Genomic DNA, 26149 nt, shown 5'->3' on the forward strand with positions numbered 1-26149 from the left:
TTTACAAGGGTTTTGGAACTGACCAATACAAATCTTGTTTATTTGTTAATTCACATTCTCACTGGACAAAACAAGTATGACATCACAGTACATGGCTGGACGCACACAGGACAAGGGACTGAATCTCACAAGAGAAGCAAATAAACACATACAAGACAAGGGACATAAAACCTAATACATAAGACATAGACACATACAATAACACAGAGTGACCTATCCTACATAAGAAACCTCAAATACTGCCAGATCACCTTCACAAAACCAGCGTACTTAGCTCTAGTCAGATCGACACCTGCGTACATCTCTGTAATTTGAAACCCTCATCTAACAAAATCGAGCTCATCCAAAGACAAACGGCCACATTTATCACAGGAGATACGCTCACAGGATAAAAGCTGTTTCACCCATGCTTCATATACTAGAGTCTACAAGACAGACGAAAGATAAACCGACCTACCTTCATGAACAAAGTAGTAGTGGGGAGGCAGGTGCCAGCCTTACCTTGTCATGACATAATTATTAACACCAGCAAGAAAAAAAACGAAACATTAAACCAAAATCATATCATAACTACCAAGCTTAAAACATTGTAGAAAACCAAGCGACTAATAATAATTAGTGTTTTTAAACTTTCTCATGTAGAACTCAGCAATTTTAAAACTTAATTTTTCCTAAAACTGTTTTGTACTGGAACACACTTAATGACAGTGTTGTATGCGTGGCCACCGTCAACCGTTTCAGGACAGCGCTAATAAATCCACAGTTGTATAAATCTCTCTTCCGTTGCGACCTACGCCATACAACGCCCTGCAACATGTCGATTCAGATTCCGACCCCTTATTTATCTCCGGCTATGGTGGCTTCCATGAAGTTTTACCTCAACTGGCATATCCATAAATCTGATGCTTTTGATTTGGATTCTATAGAGTGCAACAGTATTCCAGATTCAGACGAACAAGGAAAACCTAAGCAGCACTTTTTGACATCCTCATTGCATTTCCTAAGATTCCTGCGGTGGTATCCATGTGTGCTGTTTCCTTCCCATGTTATATTCTGGATAAGTGGCTTCCAATATATGTCCTTTGTCACCCCGAAGTACATTGATGCTTCTTCACTTGCAAGTGCAGGGCTCGAAATTAACACTCGCACACTCGCAAAATGCGAGTGAAAAATACCGATTGCGAGTTAAGTTTTAAGCCACTAGTAATTTTTTGCGAGTAAAGAAATAGTGAAAAAAATACAGTAATATTGCTAAATGGGTTTGACGTCCTGAACGCTAAACCATAGGTCATAGAACATCCTAATACCCGTATGCGGAAGCCCGCACCTTGTATATAGACTAGTATACTTATAGTACAGATACGAGGATGGTATTGGTACAAAGAACGTTAAACAGTCGACTAATTCACATGTGTTCATTGAACTTGAATAGACATGGCGTCGAAGCGAAAAATAACTAGTTTCTTTTTGCCCACAGATGGAAATAACAATACGAAAGATAAAGCAAAGTTAACTGTTGAATAAAAAAACGAAAATAAATTATATTTCCAGCAAAATTTGCGAGAATGTTTTTGATTTTGCGAGTTGGTATTAAAGCTGCTGGCAATGTTTTGCAAGTAGAAAAAAAAGTTAAATTCGAGCCCTGCAAGTGTATGGTATTTTAGGATGTAGCTTTGAAGAGCGCCCTTCTCAAGGTAGAAAAACATTCCACAGAGCTCCCATTTCTACAACCGATGGAGGTTTTCCTAGAGATGTTCAGTCATGATCAGTCCCATTCCTACAACCGATGGAGGTTTTCCTAGAGATGTTCAGTCATGATCAGTCCCATTCCTACAACCGATGGAGGTTTTCCTAGAGATGTTCAGTCATGATCAGTCCGCTCCCATTCTTACAACCGATGGAGGTTTTCCTAGAGATGTTCAGTCATGATCAGTCCCATTCCTACAACCGATTGAGGTTTTCCTAGAGATGTTCAGTCATGATCAGTCCCATTCCTACAACCGATGGAGGTTTTCCTAGAGATGTTCAGTCATGATCAGTCCGCTCCCATTCCTACAACCAATGGAGGTTTTCCTAGAGATGTTCAGTCATGATCAGTCCTAGAGATGTTCAGTCATGATCAGTCCGGGATTACCATTAGTCATAATAGGCAACTGCGTATGACTCAGCTAATTTGAGGATGCATAGGTATAATAGGACCTGTTTATCATATCAGGCCTAGAGCCATGCTGCTTGTATTCCTAATGGTAACCCTTTGCATGCTGGGAAATTTGTCGTCTGCTAAAATGTTGTCTGCTTAATTTCTAAAATTAGCATTTTCTTCAATTTTTTTCAAAGAATACTATCAGAATAGCAAACAGTTTGGATCCTGATGAGACGCCACGTTCTGTGGCGTCTCATCTGGATCCAAACTGTTTGCAAAGGCCTTTAAAATTTGGTTCCAGCGCTAAAAGGGTTAAGAGAGATGAGAGCTACAAATTTGCAGATCCAAATCTTGCGCGACAATTTCCTAGAACCGTGAGTAGCAAACAAATTTCCGACATCTTATCATGAGTTGGCAATCCTTGAGATAGCCTAATGGTGATAGGCACTGATGTAAGGACTAGAATGGTGATTTGATCGTCAAACTACATTTATTAAGACTATTGTTAAACCAAGATTTATGTATAACAAAAATCAATTAAACAATTATATAACTAACGAAAACATATACTTAACAGTAATTGTAAGTAATCATGAAATTATGATTATTTGATTATTTTTTCTGATAAGTTTGCAGTAATATTTATTATGCTAATGAGTTGATATTGTTTACAATTTTTTAACAATACTTGATAATAAGAGTTGGTGAAATAAAATAAATTTCACGTTTATTTATACATGTATATAAATCAAAATTGGTTCAGACGGAATCTATGATGAAGTCTGCATCGTCACAATCGGCAGTGATGATGCTAAATTAAGTTGACGATGATAAAGTTGGTGTTGTCGGAGTTGGCGATGATGCTATTGGTAATTTCTTCGGTGGATAATGATAACGCTCACGTCGTTGTTACTATGTCATGCTATTTCAAAACTTGGCATGCTGAATTCACTGTTATCATTGAATTTTCATGTGGGAACAAAGCATTCAAAATGTTAACAATGGCAGTATTCCATGTAAGGTGCTGAGAAAACTCATTAAATATTCGGATGTGTTATTCACACATGTCAACAGTTGAACCCCCCAATCAACGTTCATGGTTTATTGTGTCCACCTTTAGTGTTGTCCATTTAACCATATTTTTAAAAATCAAAACAAAAGTTTGATTCTTCCGACAACATGTACCCAGCATTTCATTTGAGAGCTGTACAAGATGATGTCCCCATGCTATATGTTAATTATGATCTTGAAATGTCATGTTCTGACATAATGTTTCTTCCAGAAATGCAGATGAGTTGTTGTAATTTTCCAATATCATTTATTTAGAACGTTAACATGTTGTTTACCAAATATCACTATACCCATCATAAGATTCAAATTTCAACATAATAAATCTTATTCTCAAAATAAAACAACTTTTCATTAAAAATTTATTGTGTTGATCTACAGGACATTTTTAGCCTAACAGAGGATAAGGCAAAACCCCCATACGGGAGGCCTCGTTACTGTAAGAATTAAGTCCAATAAAATAATCAGTCTTAACCTTTTTATGCCTTGTGGACCATCCTTCTTAATTAGGTCAATTTATTTCCAAAATTAGGGATGTCTAGTTTATTTAATTCTTTATTTAGAATTTTTCTTACAGAAATTCCTTTAAGCAAACAGCGAAGACCCTGATGAGACGCCGCATTATGCGGCGTCTCATCTGAGTTAACACTGTTTGCCTTGGCCTTTTTTCTAGACGCTAGGCATAAATGGGTAAATATGGGCTGAACTAAAAACACAAATTGTGCTTGCTTGTTATACTTTAAAGCTGATCAGAAGCATTTCTGCCCAAACATCTGTTGGCAAATACATCGAGTTCAGGCCTGTCAACTTAGCATGATGCTCAACACAGCTGCACATGTTTTTCCACCAACAGGTTATGCAATAATATCCTATGGACGCGAGAAATCAATACCTGCAATGGACTGACCCTGTACCTGATTTAAATCCCGTCTAATGGGTTGATGAATGTATGTATTAAAAGATAAAATGAAAGTACGCACTTAAATGATTAAATGTACAATGTACTACAGATACAGATTTTTAACTACGTCACAATTGTTCTTATTATATTTGTCACTCTTTATAGTTTGTTGTGATGGCATGTTAATGAATAGAAGATATAGTCAAAATAAGCACATTAAAAACATTTATTTCAACTAACTAAGTTAAATACCTCTAAAACAAAACAATATCACTAGAGTGTCTTTGTTTATAATTATTTATATTTTCACCTAAACTGCCTATAACAGTCTTATATTTTCTGCTTTATTGCGACTTTTCTTGTAATCCTTTTCCTCCATAGATAGACCAGGAATTTTCCTCCGATTCTGAACAAAACCCCTGTACACCGGGACTATTGTCCTCCAATAGCTCGTGCCTTGAAGTTGACAGCAGGCAGTACCGTTTTCTGTGTCGCGCCATATTACTGGTTCGGCACATTTTCCCACAAATTTCGCAGTCAATGAGTTTTTCAAAACGCTCATCACCGCGTGACACAAGTCGTCCGTCAGGATAATTGGATTCCTGTGGTGTAGAATCGCCTGAAGACTGTTGTGACCGGGATGGGCTCGACATGGACGATGGGCTTTGTTCAGGGAAAATGCTTTCCCGGTAAACTGGAAAATTGATATAAAAAAACATGATTTACTTTAACCTGGAAACAGGATTGTGTAAAACATCATTCATGCCTGTCTGGAAACAGATATGAAAAACAGTAGTCCTGGTAACAGGATATGTAAAATCATCATTCCTGGTAACCTGGAAACATGATATGAACTATATTAGAAATGTCTAAATGCTCTGGTATGCCCTTAAAGCAGGATAAAAAACATGAAAATTAAATCGAGGAACAAACAAAGAATTCGTTTCTTTGTTGGGAAATTATATATTGCCAACTGTATCTTTCTTTGTTTGGATATACAATTGAGCTTAATTGCTTGTATTCAACTTGTCTTCGAATTCTCTCATAAAAAGAAACAAGCAAATTAGTTGAATTGATATCCCCCACCTATATGTTTCTGGACAAAAAAGTGTTATACTGTGAAACCATTATTATTCGTCCGACATTAATTTTCGCCTTTTTCGTCCTTCGACCGATGGACGAATTCAAGATCCTAACGAACAATCATGTCCCATATTTGAAACAAATAAGACTGAATTACCGTAGGCATAAGGCATTTAAATCCAGCGTAATCCACGCATATACACAGGGCTCGAAATGAACACTCGCACACTCGTAAAATGCGAGAAAAAAAGATTGCAAGGTAAGTTATAAGCCACTAGTATTTTTTGCAAATAAAGAAATAGTGAAAAAAAGAGTTATATGGCTTAATGCGTTCGACGGCGCTAGTATTTGACACTCAAAAGGCATTTTTTCAAAATACAAAGGGCTATATAACTCCGTTATTAACGGATTGTGTACAATGCCATTTGGCGTGCATCATTCTGTTAGCCATATATATATACTCATACCAAGTTTGAATGAAATCCGCCAAAGCACTTCCAAGATATGGCTTCGGACGGATGGAAAGACAGACTGACGGACAACGCCAAAACAATATCCCTCCGCCTATGGCGGGGGATAATAAGCGCCGTTCTGGGAAAACTTAGCTAAATGAATGAGTGTTAAGTGTCCTACCATATAAACCTGTGCAGTCCACAAAGGCTAATTAGGGATGACACTTTCCGTCATATAAACCTGTGCAGTCCACAAAGGCTAATTAGGGATGACACTTTCCTACCATATAAACCTGTGCAGTCCACAAAGGCTAATTAGGGATGACACCCATATAAACCTGTGCAGTCCACAAAGGCTAAGTAGGGATGACACTTTCCTACCATATAAACCTGTGCAGTCCACAAAGGCTAAGTAGGGATGACACTTTCCGTCCATATAAACCTGTGCAGTCCACAAAGGCTAAGTAGGGATGACACTTTCCTACCATATAAACCTGTGCAGTCCACAAAGGCTAAGTAGGGATGACACTTTCCTACCATATAAACCTGTGCAGTCCACAAAGGCTAAGTAGGGATGACACTTTCCTACCATATAAACCTGTGCAGTCCACAAAGGCTAAGTAGGGATGACACTTTCCTACCATATAAACCTGTGCAGTCCACAAAGGCTAATTAGGGATGACACTTTCCTACCATATAAACCTGTGCAGTCCACAAAGGCTAATTAGGGATGACACTTTCCTACCATATAAACCTGTGCAGTCCACAAAGGCTAAGTAGGGATGACACTTTCCTACCATATAAACCTGTGCAGTCCACAAAGGCTAATTAGGGATGACACTTTCCTACCATATAAACCTGTGCAGTCCACAAAGGCTAATTAGGGATGACACTTTCCTACCATATAAACCTGTGCAGTCCACAAAGGCTAATTAGGGATGACACTTTCCTACCATATAAACCTGTGCAGTCCACAAAGGCTAAGTAGGGATGACACTTTCCTACCATATAAACCTGTGCAGTCCACAAAGGCTAATTAGGGATGACACTTTCCATATAAACCTGTGCAGTCCACAAAGGCTAATTAGGGATGACACTTTCCATATAAACCTGTGCAGTCCACAAAGGCTAATTAGGGATGACACTTTCCATATAAACCTGTGCAGTCCACAAAGGCTAATTAGGGATGACACTTTCCTGTGCAGTCCACAAAGGCTAATTAGGGATGACACTTTCCGTCTAGAATTAAGTTTTGTTTAGAAAAGACTTCCTTTAAACAAAACAAGAGATGTGTTTGTCAGAAACACAATGCCCCCTTCTGCACCGCTTAAAAGTCATATATTTGACTTTTTACCTTGAAGGATGACCTTGATCTTGACCTTTCACCACTCAAAATGTGCAGCTCTATGAGATAGTCAGCATGCAAAATATCAAGTTGCAATCTTCAATATTGCAAAAGTTATGACCAATGTTAAAGTTTTCGGACGGACTGACAGACAGACGGACTGACAGACAATTGAAAAACTATATGCCACCCTTCGGAGGCATAAAAACCTGTAAAATCAGAAAGCGCGGTCTATGATTAGCATGTACGCGCTTATCTCTGACGACACTTTCAGCACATGGACCTTGCCCAGTGTTCCCAGATTGTGGCTTCAATAATTACCTGGTAGCAGCATAGATGATGTCTCTGGGGTCACTTTCAATTCCATGGTTGCCATGGGTGGGGCACCACGGATGGAATTCCTTTGGATTCGGCCCAGGGATGAAGCTGATGTTGTTTCATCATCAGTTGACATTTCAGTTGTATACAGTGGTTCCAATTTTGGCACAATGACCCCCATTGCTGGACAAGGGATGTAATTTAGTTTGATGTAGCCAGGGGACTGGATAACCTCCCTTGTTTCAGTTGTTGACAGGTCAAGGATTCCCTCTGGCTCTGTTTTAAGTTCAATGGTTCCAAGAAGTGAGGAAGGACTCGAGATTTGTTGGATGTACCCAGGGGGAAGAGTTACAGCCCTTGCATCATTGGTAGACTCAGTTGAAGACTTTGTGTTGCTAGGTAACGGAGCTGGTACCCTTAAGATACTGGTTGACAAAGTTGGGGCTCCTGAGTTAATTGATGGCAGAGTTGTGCTGCTTGAATAGCTGGATGACAGATTTATGGCACTCACGTTGCCTGGGAACAGAGTTGAGGCACTCACGTTGCTAGGGAACAGAGTTGTGGCCCTTGTATCACTGTATAACTGAGTTGAGTTCTTTGAGTGTGTGGTAGACAGAGATGAGTCCAATGTGTAATTGTAGGAAAGAGTTGTGTCCCCTGAATGGCTGGAGGACATAGTAGTGTCCCTTGATTGACTGGATGAGATGGTTGTGGCCCTTGGTTGGCTGACTGACTCATTTGTATCCCTTGATTGATTGGATGACAAAGCTGTGGCCCCTAGATCGTAGGGGTCGTGGTAGCGTCTGAATGGCACTGCTGCCTTGCGCTTGCTATTCCTAGCCGCTGCAGAGGAGTTTGTTGTCATGGGAACAGCTAGCTGGTCTGGAACAATATTTCATGATACAATTTTATCAAGACATTGCGATGAATCAAGATTGCTTTATACAAGCCTACATATATAACATTACATGTACATATTAAAACCAAATGTATTTAAACCCTAAGGAGTCCATTTCAGGGTTTTTAAAAGTACCAAAGTGTTGTTTTTAAAAGATCTTTTGACATCACCCCATTAATTTTTTTTGGAATTTACTATTGTGAAGAACAACAGATTAATAAAAAGGTAGATGTACACAGGTAAAATAGAGTAGTATATACTTCTATCTTGACATACCTAATCTTTTTTGTGACGTGATACATGTACTGTACAAACTGTTAGTGTTGGGTGCGTATGTTTCAACAAAATATTAACTGGTTTATTCTAACACCCTGATGAAACTACCCCCACCCCCAAACAACTGTGTGATTAGAAGCAACACTGATAAGAGTACTTAAACTTAAAGATGTGGTGACAGGACCATGTACAGTGCTCCAGCTAGAATTTGAAAAGGGCAGGGTGGCTTTTTTGTCAAAAGGGCACTTTCGACGCGCAGTATTTTGTGAAAAGGGCACTTTCGACGCGCAGTATTTTGTGAAAAGGGCACGTTCGAGCGCGCGGGTGTTTCTGGAATGCTTTCTATTGCATGTTAATTTATAAGTTATAAATAATTGTATTATTCCCATTATTATCAAACCATTCAAATATAATGTCTACAATGAGGATTAAACTAATTACAATGTAATAAAAGATTTATGAATTATCATATGTAAAAAAAAAAAAAAAAAAATTTTTTTTTTTTTTTTTTTTTTTTTGAGGGGGGGGGGGGGCAGGGCGGAGGTTCGGGGGGGGGGGGGGCAGGGCGGAGGTTCGGGAGGGCAGGGCGGGGCGCCCTTCGATTTAGGCCTAGCTGGAGCACTGCATGTATATGTGCTGCTAAGAGCCTTTTTTTTAACAAACAAGTTACTAGTTAGTTTTAATACTGTGAAGTAAATATCCTGGCATACCTTAAACTCTAATGAAACAATCTTGTACATATCCTATTTGTTGGTTAGATCAGTTTCTACAAAATTTCAGGTTTTGGTACTTATTTGTGGTTGACCTGCCAGTAAATTGGAATTGGGGTTAGTGATTGTTAACAGTCCTGACTTTCAGGCCAGCTATAGGAAGAACTTTAATATTGACAACATGCTAACTCTATGAATTGTGCAGCCTGGACAAGTACTGTAAAACCACATATAATTGTCGGCTTAAAATTTGTGACTTTTAAAACAAAAGGGCCTGAAAGGCCCAAAGTCGATCACCTGAGATAACAAGATATTATTGGGACAAATCTTCTGACCAAGTTTCATGAAGATCGGAAAATAAATGAGGCCTCTAGAGTGTAAACAAGGTTTTACTATAGCCATAAGGAAAAATGCCCCGCCCCCTGGCAGCCATGTTTTTCAACCAACCGGCATCATTTTTTAACTCTTCCAAGATATTATCGGGATGAATCTTCTGATCCAAGATTCATGAAGATCAGACAGTAAATGTGGCCTCTAGAGAGTTAACAAGATTTTACTATAGGCATATAAGGAAAAATGCCCTGCTCCTTGGAAGCCATGTTTTTCAAGCAAACATAATTATTTTCAAACTCATCTAAGATATCATTGAGACCAATCTTCTGACCAAATTTCATGAAGATTTGACAATAAATGTGGCCTCTAGAGTGTTAACAAGGTTTTACTATAGCCATATAAGGAAAAATGCCCCGCCCACTGGCGGCCATGTTTTTCAACCAAAGGGCATTTTTCTGAACTCTTCCAAGATATAATTGGGATGAATCTTCTGACCAAGTATAATCAAGATTGGACTATAAATGTGGCCTCTAGAGTGTTAACAAGGTTTTACTGTAGCCATATAAGGAAAAATGCCCCGCCCCCTGGCGGCCATGTTTTTCAACCAAAGGGCATTTTTCTGAACTCTTCCAAGATATAATTAGGATGAATCTTCTGACCAAGTATAATGAAGATTGGACTATAAATGTGGCCTTTAGAGTGTTAACAAGATTTTACTATAGCAATATATAGGCTGTGGAAAAATGCCCCGCCCCTTGGTGGCCATGTTTTTCAAACAAAGGTAACCATTTTCAAACTCATCCAAGATATCATTGGGACAAATCTTCTGACCAAGTTTCATGAACATCAGAAAATAAATGTGGCTTCTAGAGTGTTAACAAGGTTCTACTATAGCCATATAAGGAAAATGCCCTGCCCCCTGGCGGCCATGTTTTTCAACCAAACGGCATCATTTTCAAACTTGTCCAACATCATATTGGGATGAATCTTCTGACCAAGTTTAATGAAGATTGGAAATAAATGTGGCCTCTAGAGTGTTAATAAGATTTTACTATAGCCATATATAGCCATACAGAGCCCCAGATAAGGTTTTGTGAAATTCTTAAATTACTACCAGATTTTCAAAAAGAATTCTTAACTCTGAAATTTTATTCTTAACGTTACTACTAAGTTTTGGAAAATAATTCTTATTTTTTCTAAATGACCTAAAAAGAAATAATAATGGTTATTTTCATGCAAAAAAACAAAAAAAAAACATACTAGCAACTTTATTTATACGAGTTCAACAGTGTCTTTTCAGTATTATACAATTTTATTTTTCCAATACCTTCATATGCCCAAACAGTGTTTAGATTGCATGCCTTAGATGAATTTTTACATATTTCACATTTAAAACGGGTCTCCCCTTCAATCTTTTCAACGATTAGCCACAGGACTTGTCCCTTCCACTCGTTCAATGTTATTTTTTGTGTTTAAGTTTGGACCCGTCGTGTCGCGTTTTTGTTTAGCTTTTCCGACTGTGTCGGCAACTGAACACACAACATCGTATAAGATCTTTTCTATAATGTCTTTCTAAACATTTAACTTTGGCTCACTTTGCGTACAATATGTTAAAAGCGTGTTTTTGAACGCTTTGCAGTTTTTAGGACGCTCTCTGGGCGCCGCCATTGTTTTTTGACAGATATACTGTATACGCCGCTTTGATTGGAAAAAATGCGCTTTGTTAAACAAACCCGATAACCATTCTATATAAGCACGCAAAGATCTTTAATACGCGAAAAGAACTCAATAAAAATTGATACGAACCGATGTTAAAATAATATTCGTAACTTGATTTTGTAATTCTTAATGGTACGACAAGATTTTAAAATAAATACGTAACGGACTTGAAAATAATTCGTAATTACGAAAATACGACCCTTATCTGGAGCTCTGCCATATAAGGAAAAATGCCCCACACCTTGGCAGCCATGTTTTTCAAGTAAAGGTTACCATTTCTGAACTCATCCAAGATATCATTGGGACAAATCTTCTGACCAAGTTTCATGAAGATTTGAAAATAAATGTGGCCTCTAGAGTGTTAACAAGGTTTTACTATAGCCATATAAGGACAAATGCCCCGCCCCCTGGCGGCATGTTTTTCATCCAACCGGAATCATTTTCAAACACGTCCAAGATATTCTTTGGATGAATCTTCTGACCAAGTTTCATGAAGATCAGACAATAAATGTGGCATCTAGAGTGTTAACAAGATTTTACTATAGCCATATACAGCCATATAACGAAAAATGCCCCGCCCCTTGGCAGCCATGTTTTTCAAGCAAACGAAACCATTTTTGAACTCATCCAAGATATCATTGAGACCAATCTTCTGAACAAATTTCATGAAGATTGGACAATAAATGTGGCCTCTAGAGAGTTAACAAGGCAAATGTTGACGGCGCACGACGGACGACGGGAAAAAAGCGATCACAAAAGCTAACCATGAGCAAGTTGTGCTCAAGTGAGCTAAAAAGACTTATTGTGGACATGATAAATTGAGGATGTCTGATTTTGGGGGAAAAAAGGAGAAGTTCTGATGCGTTTGTGTTAAATTCCTAGATAGTTTACCCGCAAAATCAACCAAAATATGCGCCATGAATAATAAAGAGTTTACAGTTGTTGAGTACAACAGAATGATACTGGTACAGAGTCTTGTCAAGTTAGAGCTTGTGTATCTGCTTTTCATTTTGTTACTTCAAAAAGCAGATGAGTTTGAGACTTGTTAAAACTCCACTTGTTATGGCATTTCAGAGGAGATTTGGGTCTAAAGCTTCTATTCAATAGTACAATAACAGATATTAATCACAGGGATTTTACCTGCAGCATCCATCAATGGAGAGCCAGTGCTCTCTGTCAGTTCTCTATCATTATCCACATCATGACCTCTGCCCTCTGCCTCGTGACCTTGACCTTTTCCTTGATCTTGACTGACAGTAGAACTCACATTTACCTTGACAGTATTCTCATTCACAGGCACATTTACAATCTGACCAACTTCAGACTTGTTCTCAAACATGTGACCTTTTGCCTCATGAGGTTTTGCTTGTGGTTTTGGTTTCAGTTGCCGTCGGGTGGTTTTCTTTGAGTAAGGACCGCTGCGCGTGGTGGTTTTCCCCTTGTCAGGTTTCAACTTGCTAGCGATTTGAGCAGATAAATTTCCAGGAGATTGGCTGGGTGGGTGATGTGCAAAACGACTCGATCCTGGGATATATATAAAATATATGCTTATTTATTTAAAAAAAAAAAAATGTTTGGTAAGGTACAGGATTTTGTCAGAATATGAATGGTTGGGGTTTATTTTACTGTGGGACATGTACATGCAACAATTCTTTTTTTATTTAGTACTTTTGTTGTGCCTTAAAATTGTGTAAGAATATTTTTAGTATATATATTGTTTAGGACCCAGTCTACATAATGCAAAACATAAAAAAGCTCTAATGAAACTATAAGTACATTATTTTACCTACTACAACTTTGTTTCCTAGAAATGAATTAGTCATACTTCAAAACAAACCACACTCAATAAACAATTCCTGCAAAATCCTGTAAAGAATCATTATTCATATATAATAACGACAAAAATGTTCAAAAGCCAGATCATAAATATATCGAGCCTAACCCTTGTGAGGCTAGTGGTATGAAGGAAAGTAAAATCACAAAAAGTTGACAGAGCTGACAAAATGGACAATGTGGAATATTTATCACTATAGTTACCGTCATGGTGTCCCAGACAGAAGTTAAGGAATTGTTCTTTAAAACAGGTGTTCTGCTGGAGGAACTTGTTACCGGGGGTGGAGCCCAGGTTACCATGACAACGCTCTGTCACGTTGGCAGTGATCACCGCCGTCTCATCTCCTGTGTGCTCTGACAGCTGATGAACCTGCAGAATAATTGAAGTGGAACCTGGAGAATAGTGGAGTGAAACCTGGAGCATTGTGGAGTGTAACCTGGATTAAAGTGAAGTGTAACTGGAGAAAAGTTAAGTGTAACCTGACGATTAGTACAGTGTTACCAGAAGAAAGGTTGGAGTGTAACATGGACAATTGTGGAGTGAAACATGGCAAATACTGAGGTATAAAAATAATATGGAGGAAAGTGGAGTGAGTTTTGCATTGTTGAGATGTTTCAGGTTTTTTTACAGAATTAAATTATTTCATATTAATGATATCCAAGCAGACAGTCAAACGAATTCCCTAGGCTTATGATATCATTAGTCAATCAATTTATTAATTTCCAACAGCTAATGATTTTAATGCAGTTGGTTGACACTCTTTTTTTGCGTCAGAATAACAATGTATTCATGAGAACTACCTCGTACTTCTGAAGCTGCTCGAGGCCAATCTTGTATTTGCTTGTAAATGTTCGGATATCGTAGCCGAAAATTCACATGGAATATATTGTGACACAAAAAATAAAGAACGAGCATTTTGTATCGTGTTTAATCTATGCTACCAGACTACATCTAGCACACAGGGAAAAGTCTCAATTTTCTTAATTATATACTATAGTATATATAGTTAGTATATAAAGTATATAGTAAAAAAAATCGAGACTTTTCCGTGTGATCTAGCATTGAAATTGTGGCTATTGCTATAAGGATCATTGATTTTTTTAATTGTAGGTGTTACCGTAACTTTATTTCTCAAAATACTGCTTGAAATATTCTTTGATTTCAAGTATTTAAGAGCTTTTAACAAATTTCCCACAGCAAATGATATTGGTGCAGTCTGTTGAAACATTTACATGAGGTCCATATGAAAACATGTGGTAAAACTTTCAGTTGAAAGTGAAGAAAGCTTTCTTAAGTTTTTTTATATACATTTCAAGTCATTTTAAACAGCAATATAAAACACTAGTACTCTCATAGTGACAATCAAAATGGGGAGGTCCATGCCGAAACAGGTATTATCACCGTTGTACACCTTTTGTTACACTTGTTTAATTTGTAAATGCTGATCAGTTTCCAGCAATTATAGAAAGAAAGTGATAAGCGTTTATAACGTATTAATATTCCTGTTATATATCTTTTTTACTCGCTACAAAGTGTCTAAGCGGGAGATGTAATTTTAAAGAATCGTGCGTGGAGTTTGTTACGTCACCAGAAAAGATAGCCTTTCGAATCCGTTTTTATTATAAAGTTAAATAATATATCAAAGTAAAATAAAGAGGTCCGTATTTTGTTTAAATATTCCTAGTTTTGTGTTCATTATTAACCAAAGTTTTACATATTGTTTTGTTTTTTTTGGACACGAGGTCGGACAATTACGGAAATATTATCGGACCTCAGCAAATTTTATCGGATATGTCAGAGTTCCAAAGGCTTTTGCATTGGTTATCAATATTATCATTACCAGCAGCTGTATCTGATCCTTGAGAACACATCTGAGGATGGCCTTGTAGATGTTCTTGAGATCTGTGGTCATCCTTTCTCACTTGCCTCACTCACAAACCTTAAATTTAGCAAGCAAAGTTCTTGTTAATTTAATAAATGTTACTTGCAACTTGTCCCGTATGCAACAAAACTAAGTTTGTCCCAATTAGCCTTATTATATACATATCATATTATGTAGTTCCAAATCTGTAACATCTCTTTAAATAGGCAATTCATTTCAGAAGTAAAAGACTTAAGCTTGTCTCATGAGTGACAAATTTTATACTTTGACACTTTAAATACACTCAGTTTCTTTAACAAAAAACAGACAAATTTGCAGCTGTTGTGTTTTAATATCAGTTGGTGTTACTAACTGAATTTTGTTGTTGTTTTGGTATGTGCTTTCTGGAATATTTCAGATATAATAACAGAAACATGTACCCTTACATAATTACCTTTTAAGAAAAACAGATTAAAATACAAATTGAAATTACACATAAAAAGCCAGGTTATAGAAGTACACCATTTCATCCTAAATTTTGATTCTGAAAAATTAGTGGCTATACATTATAACCAGAGTCACTATAAATATCAACCATGTTTTTTTTCTAAACAAAGTGATGAAAGCATTCAAATATGATGAATAATATATCCAATTGAAACAAATAATTAAATATGCAAAAACACAATATTTGGAAAAAAACTGTCCAACTGAAAAGTCTGAAAGAAGGACTTCAGGGCTCTCGGAAACGCTTAATTAAGCGTATTTAATTGTATGCATAAAATTGACAAATGAGGCTTATCTGAAACCAACTGAGAGTCCCAGGGACGCACCTTTTTGCATAACTGGGTATTGCACAATCAAACATTGCTTTGTATCCAGTTGCCAGATTCCAAAGTTTTCAATTAAGGGTCTGTTGAATTAGATACCCCATTTACAGGTCATGCAAAGTAGAACATTGAAATGGTCAGACAGGAGCCATTAGACTTCTTGAAATTGTTTATACGTGTAGATGATGCCTTGATTAATTGCCAAGTGCCTAATGATACATTGTATTCAACTTTGCTTCTGCAAGGTTAAATGGCCCGTTAAAACAACACTCAAGAATGAGAAAATGGGAAGAGGTAATGTAATCTCTGCTGAAATAAATATTTTCCTGGCACTGGCAATAAATATGGGGCTCAGTTACTGGTCAGATTTGGAATCACTGCTGTCATAATCTACAATCAATGCTAAATAATAACAAGAGATGTGTTTGTCAAAAACACAATGCCCCTTTCTGTGCCACTTTGAATCCATATACTTGACCTTTGACCTTGAAGGATGACCTTTCACCACTCAAAATGTGCAGCTCCATGAGATACACATGCATGCCAAATATCAAGTTGCTATAATGGGCAATGTTAAAGTTTTCGGACGGACAGACAGACGGACGGACGGACTGACAGACAGTTCAACTGCTATATGCCACCATACCAGGGGCATAAAAATATAGGTTATATTTACTTATGTCTTATAATAATTTAAATGGAGCGTGTTAAACTGGACCACCCATTTCAGCCTCTATTATAGAAATTATTTCAGCAGTAATGAGGCTTATCAGTTTTTACATACATAGCAGGTTAAAGGTTAAATATATTAATAAAGCTCAGTTAAATACACCAATAACACAACATTATGACTTAAGTGCCCCAAACAGCCAAATGTGAGTTGTTTCTGATTAAATTATTATGGGCAAGGTGTAATGAGGGGTATTAACAAGTGAAGAGTTAAAACTGGACATTCAAGTAAGGAATATTGCAATATTGGTTTTTAATAATGAAACAACCAATTATATAATGTATTAATTGTATATTTATTCTGTATTTAATTTGATTTTTTTCAGAAAATGTGAAGTCATGTGCAATATTCAATGGGACTCCTCTTGGGACTCCTACTTTTTCCTTTTGGACTCCTACATTTTCCAAGCAAGGAGTCCAAGGACTCCTGTTTTAACCCTTTCAGTGCGGGAACCGAATTTTGAAGGCCTTTGCAAACAGTTTGGATCCAGATGAGACGCCACAGAACGTGGCGTCTCATCAGGATCCAAACTGTTTGCTATTCTGATAATATTCTTTGAAAAAAAATCGAAGAAAATGCTTATTTTAGAAATTCAGCAGACAACATTTTAGCAGACGACAAATTTCCCAGCATGCAAAGGGTTAAAATCCTAGTGAGACCCTGGACTTAATTTATTAAGCCAGGCCCTTAAAATTTGCCTTACCTCAGCAACAATGTCAGTAAAAGCAAAAGTGTCTTTGAAGTGACTGCTAAATTGGAGTCAATTTGTACCTGTGAAATGAATTACATGATTTTCATGTGATTGTTTAAAATTTGTCAACTACTAGTTACTAGGTAGGCTGAGCATTAATAAATAAACATTCTAGTTGGCATTTGGGTTTGACAAATATTGGATCATTCAATAAATTGAACAATCATGTCAGCAACGGGTTTACACTGCATGTATTACAATTTTAATTTTAATTTAGAGTAAAATTCTTTACAAGGAAAGATTGATTGCCTGGACTGTCATATGTCTGACCTTCACAAATCCCGACAGTTAATTTTCCGAACGGAGTCAATACGGGCAATTTATTCCAGAAGTGACAGGACTAAGGTTTGGGTGTGGAACCATAGTCTGCCTAACAACAACATGATGCTTAACCAATTAAGGTAACCTGGCAGCTGGTTCTTCCTACAAAAAGATCTAGGCATATCATATGGGTTTAGCTCAGATGGGTGGTAATTTAATAAAAGGTCATGGTATGGTTTTAGTTTTCAGTGGTATTTTTAGAGGGCCAATAGGGAAACATATAGTTACCACGCCCATTGGGAAAATAAGCCCGAAATCCCCTAAAATTAAGAAAAATTACATCATGAACCTTCAGATTAGAAATTATGGGTCTTTTAAATTGCTTGGTAATTGCATTATAATTGCACAAACCCATCTTAATGTTATTTTAAATGCAGTTATGCTGCAGCGTTTTTTTCCCCAAAGGGGAAAGGTACCTGTACCCCTACAATTGAGAATTTTTCGAGTCATGAAATCTTCAAATTGGGAAAAAATGAGTTGCACAATCATTGAATGGGGAAAATTCGAGTAGCAAAATTGATGAATTTGGAATCTTTAAAATGCATCTTATCTATCATTAGGGGCTATATTCTGCATCACAAAGCATTTTAAGCTCTAGGTTTTAACAAAAAAACTACTAGTGATGATATTTGGACAATCATATCATGTCATGTGAAAACTGTTTTATTGCCACTCCAGTAAGAATGTGCCTGTCAATGAAAAAAAAATCTAGTGATGGGCATACATATCATGTAATCACTGAGGTTGCATAAAAAATAATATTAATAATTTTGTTTCAGCCCTTAAAAGTCTCACAAGCCCTGCAATGTTTTATGTGAGTTAAATTAAAAACTTAAAAAACAAAAAAAACAACAACAAAGGAACTGGTTTGAAATCTTTCAACAATAGACAGTGAGAATAGCCACTCAAGGCACATAACCAAAATGAGTTTTTAGAGTGGAATGCTTTAACAACTATTATCAAAGGTTAGTCTTATATTTTCAGAGCTTTAGATAAGGATTTGTGAAATTAGTAACGGTACTGCCACTGACAGAAAGAAAAGAGGTAACCTTAAAATCAATTAGTACCTGTACTACCATATCCAAAAATACAGGTAGTACTGTACTACCCCTGTTCTTGGATATTAAAGGGTGTATAACTGACTTTACAGAAACATTTGCAGCAATTATAATAAATATATGCAGCTTCTTAAACAGTTACTGTATTAGGTTTTCCATTCTGAATTATGATGCTAATACAACTACACATTAAAACTCATTACTTATACTATTTCTTCATTTTTCTTGACAAGAAAACACAAGCCAACTAGTAAGCTAAGTAAATGAACACGTATTTCACTGTTTCTCCTCCGTTTCCCATCGTGCTTTCTAACGTTTTACGCCACGGATGCAATCAAATCGTTTAATATCGGGGCGACAATGTCTTTTTCTGGGTTTACAGATTTAATGTCAGGATGGTTAGAAGACACCGTATGTAGTCATTATATGACAACAAAGTGTTGTTTTGAGCCGCTTTCGGTTAAGCCGGCATTCAATTGCGCGCAGACATATTGTTTTTGACGGATTTACAAGTTACAGGAAATCACGCGACAGATTAGACAATAATATATGAACCCAGTCTACAACTTTTGGGTAATTTAAATTAACGAAAAGCGCTGTTAGGTAAGAGACCAACAAATCACGCCCCGCCAACGCAGACGTATCGGTACGGCCAGATTTTTTTCGTAAATGCGTAAAATGGATATTAATGTCGTAATTGTACGTCCAGTTTATAAAAAAAAGGCGTAAATCTCCATTAAAAAGGCGTATTTACGGCTGTAAGGCCCTTATCTGGAGCTCTGTATTTTGTTTTGATTGTTTTTTCAAATCATCAAATAAGATATTAAGATCATCTGTCATTAAATGCTAATGTACATGTTGTAAAAACTATAGTATTTTACACACGTCTCATTATTTTTAATTTGATGTTAAACTTTAAGTTGTTTACATCCGTATCTGAATAGTTTCTGTCCGGATTCGACACTTAAAAAACTATACATAGATCTTAAGTAATATGAGCATTTAAATACATGCCATACGTCCCGGATTGTCCGGGACAGTCCCGGAAATGAAGAACTTGTCCTGCTGTCCTGGAAATCTGTCAAATGTCCCGGAATTTACAAAATCCATATATACATGTACCTTATCTTAGGCTTAACTGCACCTCGAATCTGTGTATATCTGCAGCGTCTCCATGACAATGCCTACCCGAATAGGCAGACTACGCTACGTGTCAAAATCGATCAATTAACAGGGGTCCTGTTATCATATAGATTGTCTCACGTTCGCGGTCAAACCGAAAAGGCGGCATTGTTTTATGTGGTTGTTAATTGACTTTAATCTACTACGTCATTATTCCCGCTGCGTAAGGGCAAAGGATAGTTGTCCAAACATCTGAAGTCCAACATCGCTGAGTAAAAAATTAAAAGCAGTTTATGTTCGCACGTTTAACCGACAAAGAAGTTGAGTAAAAAAGTAAGCATATAAAAACGTCTACCGGTACTGTTTTGTTGTATTTGTTTTATTGTGATTGGTTGTATGTATTGTGAATTGATTTGAGTTGACGATCTAACGGTACTGTATTGTTGTATTTTTTATCATATTAATGTTATAAATGAATAAAGGCGTATCAACAACTACGCGTCACACACTGGTCTTAATAACAATAACGCAGTGACGTCACCATCTATGTTAAGAACGCTTACACTAAAAACACGTGGCTTGTATCTAGTAACGGAAGTAGTAATGTTTAATTTGACGCTAATAGATCAAGTGTATTTCAGATAGGCTTTCAAACTTTTGCAATTAACGATGCGAAACAAACAAAAAAACGTACTAAAAATGCATATGTCTATAAATATCGCTACATTTTATACATGTCCCGGAAAATCGGCAAAAGTCCCGGACAATTTTACTCAATGTCCCGGAATTGGTCTGAAAAATTATGGCATGTATGGCATTTAACTCAATATGGTTATTTTTTTTTTTTAATGTCAACAAAAATTAGTGTTGAGAAACTTTATTGATGTGAGGAAGACTGGTCTTTACGATAGAATTCTTTCACTCGAAAAATCAATCACTGGTCGCGGTTATGTAATCCAGTCACATTTTACACAACGGTTAGAGTTGCGCCCCTTTGAAAAGTTTTGTTTACTTTCTACGCAACAATGTCCGGCGAAAATAAATGGCCGAAAATGAAAGGCTCGGCGATTTCGAAAGATATTTCCAGCTAAAATAAAAGGCACTGGCGATTGGGAAAGGCACTTAGTTTTGTTGGGAACTGTAGATATGGAGATAGGGAAAGGTCCGGTGCTAAAATTGGGAAGCCTCCGGTAGGCTTTGGGAAAGGTACCGTTCCCCAGTACTAGTTAAAGAAGGCAAAAAAAAACCTGTGCAGAAATGTTTAAATTCAGTGCTCATATTACTTGTTCACATGCAAAGTGCGCTTTAGCAATGAATAGATGCAACTTTCTGTCCTTTAGGGAATGTTCGTAAGGTAATTGGATATTTGTTCCAGAATTGGTATGGTACCTTTAAAGGGTATAAACGAGATAAATCACTGATTTTATGTTATGTAAGGCCTAACAAAAAAATATGTTTGTTTCCACTGACATGGCGTAAAAAATTAGGGTAGGTAGGTAGGCAAATAATTTTATTTAAAAAATTTATTTTTTTTAGAAAATGTCCTACATGATGCATCTTCTCATTTTTTTGTGTACAACTGTATGTACAATAAATTTGATGATGTATGTTATGCTATATGGCTTTATTTAAATGCTTTAATGAAATAAAAACTTGCTGTTCATTAATTTTGCATTTGTTGCTTTCCTTATTTCCGAGTTTATTGTTGACTTCTGGCAACGGCTTTAATACTGTAGTCAAATGTCAAATATATGGCGTCTGTCCGTCCGAAAACTTTAACATTGGCCATAACTTTTCCAATATTGAAGATAGTAACTTGATATTTGGCATGCATGTGTATCTCATGAAGCTGCACATTTTGCGTGTATTACGTTGGATTTTAGTGCCTCATGCCTTTGGTAATCAGTCTTAATTTGTTCAAATATGGGACATAATTGTTGGTTAGGATCTTGAATTCGTCAATTGGTCGGTAATAAATTGCGTGCTGGCGAAAATAAATGATTTCACAGTAGTCTATTTTATGACCAATAAAAGGCATAACTAAAGTCCCAGTAAGCTTGACCCTCAGTGTCTATAGGGATTCAGTGTTGTTATACTTTCTGTTCCTTTGGGATCATGGAGTATATACTATATTATTTATAATTTATTATATATTAAATAGCCCAAAAGCCATGCTAGGGGGACCAGGGGTGGCGAAATCTCTAAAAACTATACTAGTCCACGGACAACCATTTAGGAAATTTAACTTGTCCGTTGCTGAACTACACTTGTCCGTTAATGTTCATATAAATAATAAACGCATTTATTGATTAATGTAAAACAATGTGGAATATACCAACATGAGTATGATTTGCTAGTTTTGTTTATAGTTGTATTTCAATAGTACATTCATTATAGCAGTATATTATAAACAATATAAAGACTTTCTAAAACTTTTAATCTTGAAAAGCTAGTGTTAAAACATGTGTTGAACATAAGTACATCGTAATCTTAACAAATTAAACTAATCCAATATGTCGACCTCATCAGGGTGAGGCTCTGCGCCGCTACTGGTAGCAATTTGATTATCATCAACTGGTAACCATTGAAAATCTGTGAGCCAAGTTTCTTGTAAAGTTCTGGTGCGTATACGTAGATCATATTGTTTATCATAATCTTTCTTAGGTTTTGGGGAGGTGGACTGCTCAAAGCTTCGGGTTTCTGCTCCGTTGTTGAAGATTTAAAAAAACTAAAAAGTCGTCTTAAATAACAAGGTAGACCGTGTTTTGATTATCTTACTTTGATACTTTTTATTTCTGTCTGATTGTAAAAATAAAGAAACCAGTCTGTACACTGTCTAACGGTCGGGCCGAATGTTTAAAATGCAGCATGCTCCTGGTCTCTTAAAGAATACGGGAGATCACTGCGCAGGAGAGTGCCCGTATTTTAGCTTGATTGCTCCGCAAATAGCACTGACAATGTAATCGCATGTCAACATCCGGTTTTGTAAAACTTAATTACGGCTTTAATACAATGTATTTTTTTGTATACCTGGACCCGACTTATAACAAACTTGTTGTCCACGGACAACTTAATTGAAAAAAATCAGTTGCCCAGACAAGCAAATGTACGACTCGGGCAACTCGGACATTTGATTTCGCCACCCCTGGGGACGCGAGTGGTGTTGCATGAAACATTATCGCCATGAACAGACCCAATCAAACTGGGTGTGCTATTATATTTTTTGGATGCAGTTCATGCTTCCAAAGGACCACATTTTCAGATTATCTTATGTACTGGTGTCGTGGGGTCTATCTACCAGGGCTAGCGCTGTCCCAACATTTCTTTGAGCCAACCAGGTGTTTGTTTTTCGATGCGCGAAAACTGGTTTTGAAATAATTATATATACATTTACTATCAACTTGTTTATATTTTTTTTAATGACAACAAAGGCATATCACATATCATAATGTAACATTATTCAATATAGAAATAATTAGTATGGTACTTGTCAAAGTACAAACATAAGTTATTTTATAGAGAACATTTAAAGGGGTGTCGATTGTTCCAAATTTGAAATCCTGAAAATTAGGCCGGGGGTCTTGGAACCGCAGCCGCAGGAATCCAACAGGAATAAAGGGCAGCCTCCCCACCCCATCCAGAGCTAACTTATTGTTCTTTTTAAGAGTCTTTCCAATTGTATTTTCGGGTGAATACAATTTAAAATATTATAAACCACACTGTCCGTATCACCGCATGTGCATTCGTCATTCTATTTCTTCTATAAAGAACTTCAAAAATAAATTATAATCGACGAAAAATAATGTATCCGAAAACGACAGTCCGAAAAATTATACGCATACATGCCATATGTCCCGGATTGTCCGGGACAGTCCCGGAAATGAAGAACTTGTCCCGCTGTCCCGGAAATCTGTCAAATGTCCCGGAATTTACACAATCCATACATACTTGTACCTTATCTTAGGCTTTACTGCACCTCGAATCTGTGTATATCTGCAGCGTCTCCATGACAATGCCTACCCGAATAGGCAGACTACGCTAAGTGTCAAAATCGATCAATTAACAGGGGTCCTGTTATCATATCGATTGTCGAACATTGTTTAATATGGTTGTTAATTGACTTGAATCTACTACGTCATTATTTCCCGCTGCGTAAGGGCAAAGGATAGTTATTCACACATCTGAAGTCCAACATCGCTGAGTATCGTAAAAAATTAAAAGCAGTTTATGTGCGTACGTTTAACCGACAAAGAAATTGAGTAAAAAAGTAAGCATATAAAAACATCATTCTCACTAGGTTTATTATTGTCTTGTTCTAAACCCCGAGTAAACATAACGTTAAAAATAATAAGTGAATTTGAATTGCGTTTGCCATGTCAAAACGCCCAGCGTAAATGAATAAAGGCGTATCAACAACTACGCGTTACACACTGGTCTTAATAACAATAACGCAGTGATGTCACCATCCATGTTTAGAACGCTTACACTGAAAACACGTGGCTTGTATCTAGTAACGGAAGTAGTAATGTTTAATTTGACGTTAATAGATCAAGTGTATTTCGGATAGGCTTTCGAACTTTTGCAATTAATGATGCGAAACAACAAAAAAAACATACCAAAAATGCATATGTCTATAAATATCGCTACATTTTATACATGTCCCGGAAAATCGGCAAAAGTCCCGGACAATTTAACTCAATGTCCCGGAATTGGTCTGAAAAATTATGGCATGTATGTTATACGTGTATGCCACATTAAATAAAATGTGCATATCGTTTGACTGCAGACATTGCAAAACCTAGCAAATATACAAATTGGTTGACATATTGCTTTACAATAGCATTTTTGTGGGTAAATAACAACTTAATTATCACCTTTTAATTTCAAACGATAATCGGAAAAGAAGGTGTAACATTGCCGAAATCGAACTAATTATTTAATTATCATCCTTTAATTCAGATCGATAGTCGGGAGAAAGGTGTTAAGTAATCAGCTTAGAAATAATTTATTTATTGGTACGCTTCTTTTGATTTGTTAATCTTTAAATACGACGTTTGCCATCGGCCGCTATATTGTTGGCAGACGACAAGATCAACTGACTGTGTTTTCCAAGTGTACAGTGTCTGCGCATGAATGACCCAATATTATGTGTGAGCAAACTCATTGCTGATTGGCCAGCTACCAAGTGCACTTCAATAACAATAAAAATGATATGCGGATAATGTAGACAAGTTTATAGAGCGTCGCCGAAAAATACGCGGTCCGATTTTTTTTTTTTAATATTGGGCTCAAAAAAGATTAGGACCGGCGGCAAAAATTTTGGTAGGGTCGGGCCACCGGAAACAAACAATTATTTTTGTTACGCCTAAAGGGTAGAAACATGGGCCAGACATTAAAAGGTAGCTTTATTTCCATCAAAACATGCGTTGTCAGCCATTGTCCAATCAATAAATATTGATTGATGACTAATGCATGTGGAATTCAATAATTAATTAAGATTAATGACAAATCTAGTATGGCATAAGCATCATACGAACAAACCCTTGCCATATTTTTAAATTAATATATATATAAAAGTTAAACAACACCAACGTTCACAAAATAATCACGATAACAAAACCACTACGTACACAAAACCACCACGTAATGACGTACACAAACAAACCGAAAGTCGAGACAGATGTTGCTTGATAGATTTGGTATTACAAATTTTAAGAGTTTAAAACCGTGTTCTTTACCAATTAGTTCACTTAACTAATACTTAAACAGTAAGTATACATACATCGGGAAGAAGTAATCAGTGAAATTCTTCTATGCGACACGACTGAATGCTAATTGTAAACATGCAAATCCCAATATTCAAGAGCTTTTTCAAGGGAGACAAATGTGTATTAAGTCAAGACGGTCGCGGTCACGGTTTTAATAACAAACACTTAAAAAATGTGAAACAGAAAAGCATTACCTGTCTAAGTTTGATTATATATCAGCTGTCAGAATGTTTGCGTTCAGCAGGTAAAAAAACGAAGACTAATTATGTTTATTTGTATTGATATATACTTAGTCCATGATATCATAAAATAACACGTGCAAGTAGACATTTCGTATACATGTTTGACAGCTTATCAAGTTAACCCTTTTGTACCATTTGAGCTGCGTTCCGGAAAACAGGGCTTAATGCATGTGCGTAAATGGTCGTCCCATATAAGCCTGTGAACGCACAGGTTAATCAGGAACGACACTTTCTGCTTTTTTATTTTTGTGTTTATATGAAGTATTTTTTTTATGAAAATCCCACGAAGGCGAAAAGTCACGTCACTGGTCAGCCCGTGCGGATTATACAGATTAATCTTGGACGAAACTTTATGCACATGCATTAAGCCCAGTTTTCCCAGGTCG

General features: G+C 36.7%; 1 protein-coding gene and 1 long non-coding RNA gene across 4 annotated transcripts; both read right to left on the reverse strand.

Moving 5' to 3' along the window:
• Nucleotides 1–4324: 4324 nt before the first annotated feature.
• LOC127867067 (uncharacterized) lies at nt 4325–25648 on the reverse strand. 3 transcript variants are annotated; one of them, XM_052408013.1, is made up of 7 exons: nt 25536–25607; nt 17205–17272; nt 14921–15019; nt 13284–13449; nt 12387–12770; nt 7314–8192; nt 4325–4806 (listed from the first exon to the last, which is right to left on the reverse strand). In XM_052408013.1, the coding sequence occupies exons 3-7, from the start codon at nt 14990–14992 to the stop codon at nt 4457–4459; spliced, it is 1851 nt and encodes a 616-aa protein (XP_052263973.1). In that variant the 5' UTR covers nt 14993–15019; nt 17205–17272; nt 25536–25607; the 3' UTR covers nt 4325–4456. The 3 variants fall into 3 exon arrangements, with proteins under 3 accessions (XP_052263973.1, XP_052263972.1, XP_052263974.1); XM_052408012.1 differs by lacking the exon at nt 17205–17272 and having other exon boundaries at nt 25536–25648; XM_052408014.1 differs by lacking the exons at nt 17205–17272; nt 25536–25607 and adding an exon at nt 17523–17571.
• Nucleotides 4815–6701, reverse strand: LOC127867070 (uncharacterized). Its single transcript, XR_008043251.1, has 3 exons — nt 6662–6701; nt 6454–6609; nt 4815–6401 (listed from the first exon to the last, which is right to left on the reverse strand). It is a non-coding gene; the product is annotated as an uncharacterized LOC127867070 (long non-coding RNA).
• Nucleotides 25649–26149: the final 501 nt, after the last annotated feature.

This window comes from Dreissena polymorpha, chromosome 2, assembly GCF_020536995.1.
Source record: "Dreissena polymorpha isolate Duluth1 chromosome 2, UMN_Dpol_1.0, whole genome shotgun sequence".
Classification (NCBI taxonomy): Eukaryota; Metazoa; Mollusca; class Bivalvia; order Myida; family Dreissenidae; genus Dreissena; species Dreissena polymorpha.